Source organism: Arachis duranensis, chromosome 4 (genome assembly GCF_000817695.3).
Source record: "Arachis duranensis cultivar V14167 chromosome 4, aradu.V14167.gnm2.J7QH, whole genome shotgun sequence".
Taxonomy (NCBI): Eukaryota; Viridiplantae; Streptophyta; class Magnoliopsida; order Fabales; family Fabaceae; genus Arachis; species Arachis duranensis.
Genome location: NC_029775.3, coordinates 35890132 through 35901564, shown reverse-complemented (window position 1 = coordinate 35901564; position 11433 = coordinate 35890132). Strand labels below are relative to the sequence as shown.

At 30.8% G+C, this 11433-nt stretch overlaps 2 protein-coding genes across 2 annotated transcripts; both read right to left on the bottom strand.

The window, feature by feature from the left end:
* Window positions 1-1034: 1034 nt before the first annotated feature.
* On the bottom strand, window positions 1035-4871 carry LOC107484141 (uncharacterized). The gene is made up of 7 exons (XM_016104759.3): window positions 4281-4871; window positions 3677-3940; window positions 2661-3177; window positions 2374-2579; window positions 2181-2293; window positions 1453-1593; window positions 1035-1332 (listed from the first exon to the last, which is right to left on the bottom strand). Exons 1-7 carry the CDS (start codon window positions 4818-4820, stop codon window positions 1251-1253), a joined length of 1863 nt encoding a protein of 620 aa, XP_015960245.1. The 5' UTR covers window positions 4821-4871; the 3' UTR covers window positions 1035-1250.
* Window positions 4872-5673: 802 nt separating this feature from the next.
* Window positions 5674-7306, bottom strand: LOC107484142 (protein C2-DOMAIN ABA-RELATED 7). The gene is made up of 3 exons (XM_016104760.3): window positions 7050-7306; window positions 6568-6663; window positions 5674-6120 (listed from the first exon to the last, which is right to left on the bottom strand). The coding sequence occupies exons 1-3, from the start codon at window positions 7158-7160 to the stop codon at window positions 5815-5817; spliced, it is 513 nt and encodes a 170-aa protein (XP_015960246.1). The 5' UTR covers window positions 7161-7306; the 3' UTR covers window positions 5674-5814.
* Between the last annotated feature and the right edge of the window lie 4127 nt (window positions 7307-11433).

The following is an 11433-nucleotide window of genomic DNA, read 5'->3' as shown; positions in this document are numbered from 1 at the left end:
ATTGCCTCTCTACATCCTGATCGGATAGAAGCTTGTATTCTCCCACCCTACAAAAATAAAAGATAAAGGCATGAGAGTACAAAACTACCAAAAATGACCATGTGTTACTACAAACTTACCTTGATGTCTTGAAGAACTATTTCTATGCCATTGATCTCATTGACATTGAACTTCTTGCATTAACACCTATTAACATATCAAACTCTTTCGTCATCTATATGCAGGGATTAATTTGCTCTCAAATAGTTTGTGCTTACTTAGCTGCTCTCAAACACCCGGTTGTTACAAAAAGAAACTTCATCACCCTTATAGGGATGTTTGAAATTTGAAGCTCAATAGACCATCTTTTATCGCGCTAGTCTTTAATATAACTCAGGAGACTTATCATTCAACTACAGTGTCTATTTGTCGAGCAACAAACTATCTACTATATTCTTATTGTATATTAATAGATGTGATTTTGAGCTTCTAATATTTTTTAAATTCCTTTAGAAACATATATAAAATTGTACCGATATCTTGTTTATTATTGTATCTACAAAGTGATAATTATTATTGTTTTACCATAGTTAGAAGAATGAGATAAAACAAAAATAATAAACGAACATTTTTTATTTGAAATAAAAATGAAACTGTCTATAAAAACTTTAAAAAAATAAAGAATAAGAATAATCAAATAAAGAATTAACCAAAACTTAGGAGATTATACTTGAAAAATCAACCTAGGCCAAGCTGTTTTTTTTTTTTTAATCTTTTTCTCCGCGACGGGGAGGAGAGAGGAATTCGCATGAAATTATAAACTCTAATTCGAGATGATTTTGGTATCATAATCATCTTGGATAGAACAAAAATGTTATTTCAACAAAATGAAAGACCGAACCTTTGTTATTGTTTTGATGAGAAAGTTTGCAGATATTGGTGACTGGCGTTTGGTTATCAATCTCTTCATTAAGAAGATGCTATAATTCTAACAAAAAGAAAATAAAAAAAAATGATTATCTAATGAGGATAATGTAGAAGTTTGTCATGAACTAGTGATTGGTACTTTCAGGTTTCATTATTGTATATAAACTGGTGTTCTAAATCCTTATTATTTGATCTATAGAGTCTAACATTATTCTCATATCTTGTTACATTTTATATATACTCAACTGCAGTGGTATACTTATATTTAATTTTTCTTAATTTTATGGTACAAATGTACAAAATTCACTATAAAATGGTGTCACGTTGGAAATGCCATTTCCAAATTAGGCCACGGTGCCATTTTCAGCAAACTTATCAATTTGAGTAATGTCAAGGAATGCATCAACTCCACTTGATTTAAGGAAACTGCAAAGATTGAAAAAATTACAAGAAAAAAAAAAGAAAGAAAATCAGATAAACAAATTACAGGTTCAATAAAATGCTTTCAAAGAGATAAATTATAAATAGTGTTAATATGTGACATACTCGTCTCTAAAAGCTCTTGCCATGGACCAACATCCTCCTTGAACAGATGATTGCATGTTCACAGCAATGTTTGGATTGTGAATACTCTGCCTCATGTGAACCCAACCATGTTCTCCATGCTCATCATTAGATACTTTTGCCCTGTATTTTTCACAATCAAGTTAGTTAGTTTTCATTAAAAAAACAGCTTAATTTGGTTCTTTTACAAAAAATGCAAAAGACAAAGCCTTCCTTCAGAACTAAAAAAAATAATAATTTTATCCTTCGTTCAAAAAAGCTACCGGATTACTTTCTTTGATTAAAAAAATTCATTTACGTGTATATAAAAAATTAGTTATCAATCAATTATCATGTATAAATATACGTATTTGATATCTTATAAAAAATTGTTTCACTACTTTAAACAAATTTGAGTAATCTGACAATTGATTATTAATTTAAAAAAATGTGTAAATTAATAAATACATAATGATTAATTTGGTGAAAATTTTTAGTATACATAAAATATTTATTTAAAAAAATAGTAAGTATTGAATTCGTAGATTTAAACATGAATTTAAGAATGGGTTTCATTTGCATTTTCATTTTTTATTTTTATTAAAATTATTTTTATACTTTTCTTCTATAAGGCACCTTAATATATTTAAATCTTAGAAGACTAGTTTGCTAAGTTAGAAACGAAAATTGTCTCCAAAAAATACTAGAATTATTCTATACGAGGTTTTTACCTGTACATGTAAGCGTCAATGGGTGTAGGAGTGTCATTTGAATCAAGCAGACACCCTTCACTCACCCAACAGTCACCACATGCATCCAATTCCCACCCTTTAAGCTTCCCTTCCTATTTAACAACAATGAACTCCATGAAATCTCAATATACGGATCTTCAATTTATTTGAAGCTTTAAACATATACACATACCTCAATATACTTTCTAAATGTTTCAATAGCCTCTGATCCTTTTGCTTTGGCATCTCTAGCTTCAGAGATTATATTTATCCTTAGCTCTACGGATTCACAAGGCTCTTCAAGATCTTTTATGAGACTACCAATTCCTTCATCATCAGCTGATCCGGCGAGCTTCATTCGCACCATTTCGATTATAATCTTCACCACCATGTAGGCGCCTTCACATACAAGATGTCTAAAAGTATTAGATAGATGTTTACATATTGAGAATCAGTTAAACAACACAACTACTAACTAACCATCGTCGAGGAAATGATTCTCTTTAAGAGCACCATGGCCAGATGTTTCCATCATAAGATGCGTCTCGATTCCTTCGTCGTTGAGCTGAGCTCCCTTATCAATAACATTCCGGTATCCAACTCGGTAGAGGCAATGGTGGCCTCCTCTTTCAGTTATGAATCTAGTCAGTCCCATGCTTGTTCGAGCATCGGTCACTATAGTCGAACCTGGATTTTCCTTTAGAACAATTGCAGCCATGAGAGCGATTAACTTGTCACCATTTATTGGATTCCCTTTCTTGTCAACCACGCCACTTCTGTCCACATCGGTGTCGAACACTATTCCAAGGTCGGCCGAGTTCTCCAGCACGGCGGCTCGTGTCAGCGCCATGGCGGTTTTGTCCTCCGGGTTCGGGATGTGGTTGGGGAACATGCCGTCAGGGTTGAGGTGCAGAGACCCAAAGGTATCTGCTCCAAGTTTGTCTAACACATCCCATGTAAAGAATCCTCCTGATCCATTTCCAGCATTTACAATTATCTGCATATTTTGATTTTCTAATTTTAATAAATTTTTCTTTTTATAAAATATTCATCTCTTTTGATTTTCTTTGGGGTTTTGTGCAACAAAATTTACAAGTTGTCCATTTTAGTCATAATGTAACGCGTCTTACTACGTGAATATTTTAGCTTGTAAAACTAGTATTCGTAAACATTCTAAGACACAGGGTCAGTACAATTTTTTATTTTTGACTAGTAGTTAGTCAACAATATCTAAAAGCATTTGTGAAAAATATAGTATGAACGTGCTGAACAAAAAGTGTTGGGCTGCTAGTAAAAGTAATGGCAAATATAAATTATAATTATTGATCATTAAGCTTTTTTAAAAAAATATTTGTTTGTTAAAAAGCATTGTATTTCTTGATGTAATATGTCCCGAAATTCGATGTGCTATAATGACATGTGTCAAGAGCGAAGAATCAGATTGCAAAATAGCAGAGTGTAAATACAGAAAAAAGATTCATGTTAGTGAAGTTAACCTGAAATCCCTGGAGTGGAGTGTCATAATGCAAAGGATGGTTGACCCTCTCCTTGATGATTTCTCTTAGATGCTTTGCATAAGTGCTCATGAAGTCAACCTTAGTTGGAAGAACGTTGAGCAAGGTAGATACTTTGGCCAACCTATTTGCATATTTATGAGCAGCTTTATCACATATCTCTTCTACCTGTTGTGAAGTCAATCCCCCTCTCTTTGTAAAGAACTTGAGACCATTTCTTGTGTAAGGTAAGTGAGATGCTGTCATCTGTGGAAAAAAATTATACCCATAATTTTAATTTTGATGCACTGAAAATATAAAATATTTTATACAATCGTTTAATCATATTTGTTCTTTTAATATATAATTATTTTTGCTAATATAAACTATTTTACACTAACAAACAGTGTATCAAAATTAAATTCTTATTCATGTTAACATAGCAAGCAATATAATACTTTGTTCACTGATATATTCTATTTTCAACCTTTTATATTGATAGAAATATATTCTAATACAATTTATATATAGATATAGATTGATAATTAATCAAGAATCAGCAAAGAAATGGTAGCAAGAAGAATCAAGAAAATTATATGTGGCATACCATTATTGAGGCATCATACATAAATGGTGGCAACAATGTACTCATGAAACAAGCCGGTGTTGTGGCTAGTCCCATGTCATAGACCATGCAACCGGCGCGAGCAAGGCCAGCAAACACCGCCGTGCTGAGCTTAGTGCCGGAGATTCGAGGATCACGGCCTAGTGAGACCCTCACATTTTCCACAGGGTGTCTTTTTTCACTCTCTAAACCACGTATAACCCACTCTCCAAAACTCTCTACTATTGCCTCCACGGCGGGGGGAGTAAGGTCGACCGGCCTTCCTTTCTCGCCCTCCAACGCCACCCCTCTGACGTCCGAGCCGTTCTGAAGCCTCCTAATCTTGTCCATCTCTTCATCAACCACAACCTCGTCGAATTTCGTCGCGCCAAATGATTTTGCTCGAATAATAATGGACTTGTTGTATGGCACATAGAATGATGAGAAGCTAAGTTTGGTATTCAAACATTTAGGGAATGTTTTGAGGTTAATGTTATTATGCAAAGGTGTTGAGAAGTTTGGAGAAGTAGAAGCAGCAGCCATTGTTTTTAGTAGCTTTTAATTTTGTTTGGCGCTCTTCTTTCTTTGTTTGAATGAAACTGAAGTCTTGTGAAGATAAGGAAACTCAGAAGCATTAAACCATAACCTTACAAATCCATATCTTAGGAACGAAAATGCAAAAAATGAAAAAGAACAAAAGAAATATCTCCACCCAAAGAAGATTTTTGTTTATGGTTTTTTTGTCTATATTCCAATTATGATATTTTCAGAGCCAAAATGAGAACCTCTGGCATATTCTTTCATATTGCTTATCTATCTAAATTAAACGTGGTAAGAGATTTATATTTTTCTTTGTCATTACTTGTTTGGGTTTGATCAAAGAGAATTGACCATGTTTTGTGGCTAGTGTCAGTTGAAGAACCAAAACAACTACTCATTATCAGCATATCTGCTGGCAGCTTCTAAAGTCTTCTCTTTACTGGGGTTTGAACATAAACCCTGGATTCAAGAACCGATTATTTAAAGTTAATATATAAATATATATTTTTTTTTAGGGAAAAAAAATGATTCGACATCACAAAATGAAAATGATAATTTGGGTAATAGCTAAATAAGAACGAAGATAATTCTAGTATAGTTATATAGTTACATGGAACACAATATATGACTTCTGATATTATGTGAAAAGTATATCCATGGTGTTTTGATTTCTGATACCTAGATGAACTGTAAATTAGTATACAAACTGGTACACAGTACATCACCTAATTGATAAATTCATGAAACTATGAAATACGGAAGGGGATAAACTTAGAAGATGTTGTAAGACATGAATATAAATATTTGAAGATTATCCTTATGATCATAAATAGTTAAATTCCAACAAAACTTGATATTTCAGCAACTCATCCTAATTCTCACTCCATAATAAGATGGGTTATATGTTAACAAAATCTTAGTTTGTGATAACAACATGATAAATACATAACACAAGTACTACTAAAGCAAGGGAATGATAATGAAAATGAAAACAGATCTAAAGTGGAACCCCAGATAAGCCCTTGGATTCAGGAACATCAAGCCACTCAATTTCCACATGAAGCTCACCAGTGTTAACATTTCTCAATTTTAAGGTCATATATTGGATTACTTTCCCATTAGTCCATATGATCTTGCTCTCTTCAGCAAGGCAGTTAGAGTCATTTGGTTCAATCCTCTTCACCACATGGCCCTCTGGCAGCTCGCTTAATCCCACCTTCACACACAGAAGATATGGCTTCAAGTCGATATCCGCTTCGCCCATCTTGTCGTCCTTCGTGAAAGTGTCTTTGTCACAAACCGTCTTCAAAGAACAACAAAATTCAAACCCATCAACAAAGTTATTTTGGCAAGTATTTAAGGGCAAATGCTAATGTGTTTTAGAGAAAGTAAGGAATGCAATGCTCTCTGAACTGTATTCTAAACCGTAAACTTTAAATTATAAGTTCTAAATCTGAACCATTGATATAAAATATAATAAATAAAAAACTAAGATTTGGTTAACTCCTCACTTAGTAAGAAATGTTTAAGGTTAAGGGCAAAACGCAAAAATTTTACATTCCTACACTCAGTGCCTTTTCTTTTTAGTTGGACGAAAAATCTGACAAATTTTTTTCAAGACAATTGCCCTGTTTCTGTTTCTACATTCAACCATTTTGTACAACAAGCACCCCCTTTTAGCATTGCTTCCAAGAGCATATATCATTCTACAAAAGGTAAATCCATTGATAAAAATCGTTATAATACTTACAAGATGAATGGGAATATTAACATCCTTAATATAGAGTGTCAATTCTTCATTCCACTCAGGATTCAAGCTATCTTTCTCATGACGAGTTTTCAGTTTCTGCAGTAATTAAAACAAGTTAAAATATTCAGACCAAACTCGCTTTAAACAACATCATAAGCCAACAAGGTATATTATTTATGTCTTTTTTTTTTTAAAAAAAAAATAAGTGTAAAGGCACATATATGGAAAACAGGAAAAGAAATAATCATATGAATGCACATCTTAAAATAGAATTAGAAAGCATCATTAAATAGACCCAGATGCTCATTTCCACATATGGCTTAAACAGAAAATGATTAACATAACATAAATAACAAGAATCAACATCCACATGATGATAATATATGATCTCAAGGTTCAGGGGTGCATGCAGCCATAAAAAATAAATTAGAAATAAAAAAAAATAAAAGAGAAAAGGGTTCTAATAAGTTCTAAGTTCTAACCGTTTCCTCCAAGGTGACAAGGACATAAGGGTCACTGGAATCACTATCACAAGGTTTGAGGTTAGTGCCTCTTTTGATGCGTAATTTGATGAGACCCAGAATGTTCTCCATTGAAAACCCACCTTTGTCTATTCGGAATTGCTATGTGCTAATGAAACGATGGAGAATACAATAAAAAAGTTGCTATTCTTGTTATTATTTCTCGTATTTTTTATCTGTAACACACTAACACTTGCACACCCTGCACAATTTGATTTGTTTGTGTTATTAACTTATTATTATATATATGAATCTGAACACTTACAACTTTGTTAAATGCAAGCATCTTAAAACAACGCACACGACAAAAAACCAATCCTCAAACTTGGTCCACACCTAAAAAGGAATTGTCCTTTTTTTCTCTTTTTCTTGTGGTAGATAAACAAGTTACAGGGTCAATAATAATTGTCAATTTTTATTTACACGTATTGGTAAAAACATGTGGCTCTCATGGATCACGGGCTTTTTCATCTCTCAATCTCTCAATATTTTTCAGGTGCATGTGTTTCGTTAGGTCCACCGTGAAAAATAAAAAAAATGTATAATTTAAAAGGATAGTGCTAGGGAGCTAAACAGGATAATAAACATCCCAAAAATTATTGACCAAGGCTTCAAATTGGCGTGGACTTTGGGACTAAAGAAGGTAAAAGCAGAATGTGATTCTAAAGCGGTGATTGAAATTTTAAATAGTGAGAAAAACTTATCCAATCATTCGAATAGTATGATTAGAAACATCAATGCTTGGAGAGTCAAAGATTGGAATATTTGTTTTGTAAATATTTATAGAGAAGGCAATAGAGGTGCCGATTGTCTCGCTCGCAAAGGCTTAGAGCTAGAACCAGGATTACATTTTTGGGATACACCTCCTAGAGAGATTGTGAGTATTCTTTTTGATGATGAAAAAGGGGTTTCCTTGCCCCGTTTAATTTGTATTTAGGTCTTCTTTTCCGGGCTTTAGCCCCGTCTTAATACCAAAAAAAAAAAATCCCAAAAATTTAAGTTAATTTTGGAATTCACCAAGGATCGAATTCGGATCTAAAACTCTAATGCCATGTTATGAACCAACTCATTCCAAAAATGTAACCTGATAGGATAATGTAATACTAATGGTCATATCTCTAATACTTCCTAAATCTCCATTGTACATATTGTACGTTTAGTCCATTAGCTCCCTATACTTTTTCAATTTAAAATTATTAGGCAACTCAGTTATTTTTATAATTTATAATTTATTATTTTACTCTCTCCCTTTTTTCTAACGAAAAATACTAAAATTAGTCAAAAAATGACCAAACTCCAATACCTGGCCCAGACCCAATAGAGACGCTCCAAGCCGCCAACGCAACCCAAAAATCAAACCCAAGATTGAAGATTGGTTCGAATGGGCTTGCCTTTGTTAGATGAATATAAGTTGGTCCATGCAAATTGGATATACCCTTCTGAGGCCAGAAAATTGTGGTTGCAAGTGGATCAGCAATGCAATCAGACGATACCGTGAGTATTGGATATATATAATAAAAAAAATTATTTTAATATTATTTATTGTAAAAATAATTTTTTTATATTTTTAATATATTAAATATATCAAAAATATTAAAACATTTTTTTATGATATACTTAATCAATATTCTTAAAACACAGGATAACAAAACCAGTCATTTTATAAAAATTTAACTGAAAAAATGGGAGTACTTATTTAGTTGTTTTTATTTAATAGCTGAAAAATTTTTATATTTTGTTTGTACGAAACCCAAGACTGATTTTGTTAATAATTTAGAGAACCAAAATGTAGTTACTAAATCAGTAAATCGTGAGGTTGTGTACGATTATTAGATTGTGATGTTTAGTAATATATAGATTTTACTGATATTCGAATGCATAATAATTATATTTTATATTTTAATATATATTTTATATAAAAAATAAAATTAGTGGCTGATCTTTTATATACATATAGTATGACTGTTTTATTTTTATCTACGAATATTCAAATTTTAGTGAAGACATTTACTCCCACAACAAATAGAGTTGATATCTTTGTTCCCACAAAAATAAAAATGAACTTATATTCATTGATATATTTGTTATAGATCGATTACACGTTATAACTCGACTTCATACGTTATAGATCAGCCATTAATATTAATATCACACAAAACGGTCTAGATATTTTTATTTGTTATTATTGTTAGCGTTAATTGATAACAGCTAGTATCATATACTCTAATTATAAAAAGAGGGTAAACTAAAAAGGAAAAGGTAAAATTATTTTCTTGAAAAGAGTTTATGATTCACATACTAATTTAAATGTCGAAGTATCTTTTGTAAGTACCCACTTTTCTTATTCTTTTATAACTGAGATATACTTCACACCATTTAAAAGTTAGAAGACAATTACCTAAGAACCAATTATATCAAAATTAAGTCACACAAAAACACCCATAAAAAATAAGTATCGAATGATAAAATATCCCATCTTTAAGTTTTTATTGACTTTTTAAAAATTAACCAAAATTTTTAAATTATTTTTACTCTTTATCCTTGACCCCTAATACCATAACTATTTTTTTCTCGAATCCCAAATTTTCATAATTTTCCATCGTTATTACCATTACTATCAGCACTAAACATTCTAGATAGAAACAATTGTTATATTGACTGATTTGCTAATTAATTTTTCACATGCACGTATATTTTTGAATTATTCCTAATTGTGGAAAATGCAAACAAGACATACATTAGATTGGAATTATGTGGTTCCCTTTTTTAAGATTTTGCAAGGCCGGGTAACTGGTCCTATTACATTAAACAAAATAAAGGGATGTAATCAACTTGCTTCCAGCAGAAAATGTTCATCATATTATTGTAGTCGTACATAGAGAAGAAGGAAAAGACATTAAAGTATACAACTTTTTGTTAGAGGACATAGACATGGCTTTATCAATATTTACAATCTAGACATGCTTGCTTGATTGATAGTGATAACACATCTTCTCACAATTGCTCCTCTTCTTCAGGAACTTTCACTTTTGATCTTCAAGTGGAGATAGGATAAAAGTTCTTACCAATTATGAGTGACCCTATATGAATACCTTAACCTTAATTGGAAGATGCTCGCACCCACATGCCCAATAATGTTGCGGCTGCTTCGTCCTCAAGTAATTTGCGGTTATTGGATGCATCCTAACACCTACAAATAAATTCTATCATCAATCTGCATGGATTATATATTTCACAAAATAAAATGTTTTGAGATCTTAATTGAACTATCAGTACTCGGGTCTTGTTACTATAAATTCCACTAATTTGACTCGACATAATTAATTAAATTAAGTCCTGTATAGAAGATAGAGATTGATAATATTCTTTTCCATTCTCAAAATTCAAACTCTTATCTATTGATTAAAGGATTAAGTTACCATCTTAATGAATTCCCATTGTTATGAAATAGTGTTTGAAACTTCTTATTAACAAAACTTTTCCTGTTAACAAAACTTCTTATTAACAAACCTTCGGGTTTCATTTACCTAGAAAAATGTCCTACTTCGAATACATATATATTGTTTTTCAAGCAAGAAAAGTATATATTGTTTATTTGAGTTCAACTCGTTAATTAGTAGTAGAGTTTGAAGAGAATGTTTAGGAGACCGATATGTAATTTGAAAAATAACAAATAATATGTTAATCATCAATCTAGATATACTGAAATTATTTTGGATGATCTTTACTAGATAAAGAATAATTGTCTAAATATTTTTTATATGAATTTTATTTCAGATAACATCTTTAATTTTAATCTCATCTTTTTCGTTTGAATAATGTTGTTAAATTGAAATTTGTTTTTAGGATTTTTTTTTTAAATTAAGATCAAACTCATTAAATGTGATTCTTTGAATATTTAAAAGTTATTGTATCAGATTATTTTTTTATGATTTATTGGAATAATGAAATTATAAATAGATGTTGATATTGTAGAAGACATATTTTTTGTTACTTGAACATTAGCATTCTTTTTAAAAAGCATCAATTCTTTGAATTTTTTTAATCATTTATAGTTGTGAAAAAATTAAAATATATAACATGTTAAATATATAAAGAAATTACAGTTACAATGATAAATATTAAAAATTATAATATATACTTATTGAATATTTGAATTTTTTTACTAGTAAAAAATTTAATTAAGGAACTAATTAACAAATATAAAATAATATTAAATTATAGATAAAAACTTACTTAATTTTTTAAAAATGATACATGAATATTATAATTATTTAAAACTTAGTTTGGAACTTGAAATATTGAAACTTTGAATATAATAACACTAATACTTATTTAATATTTT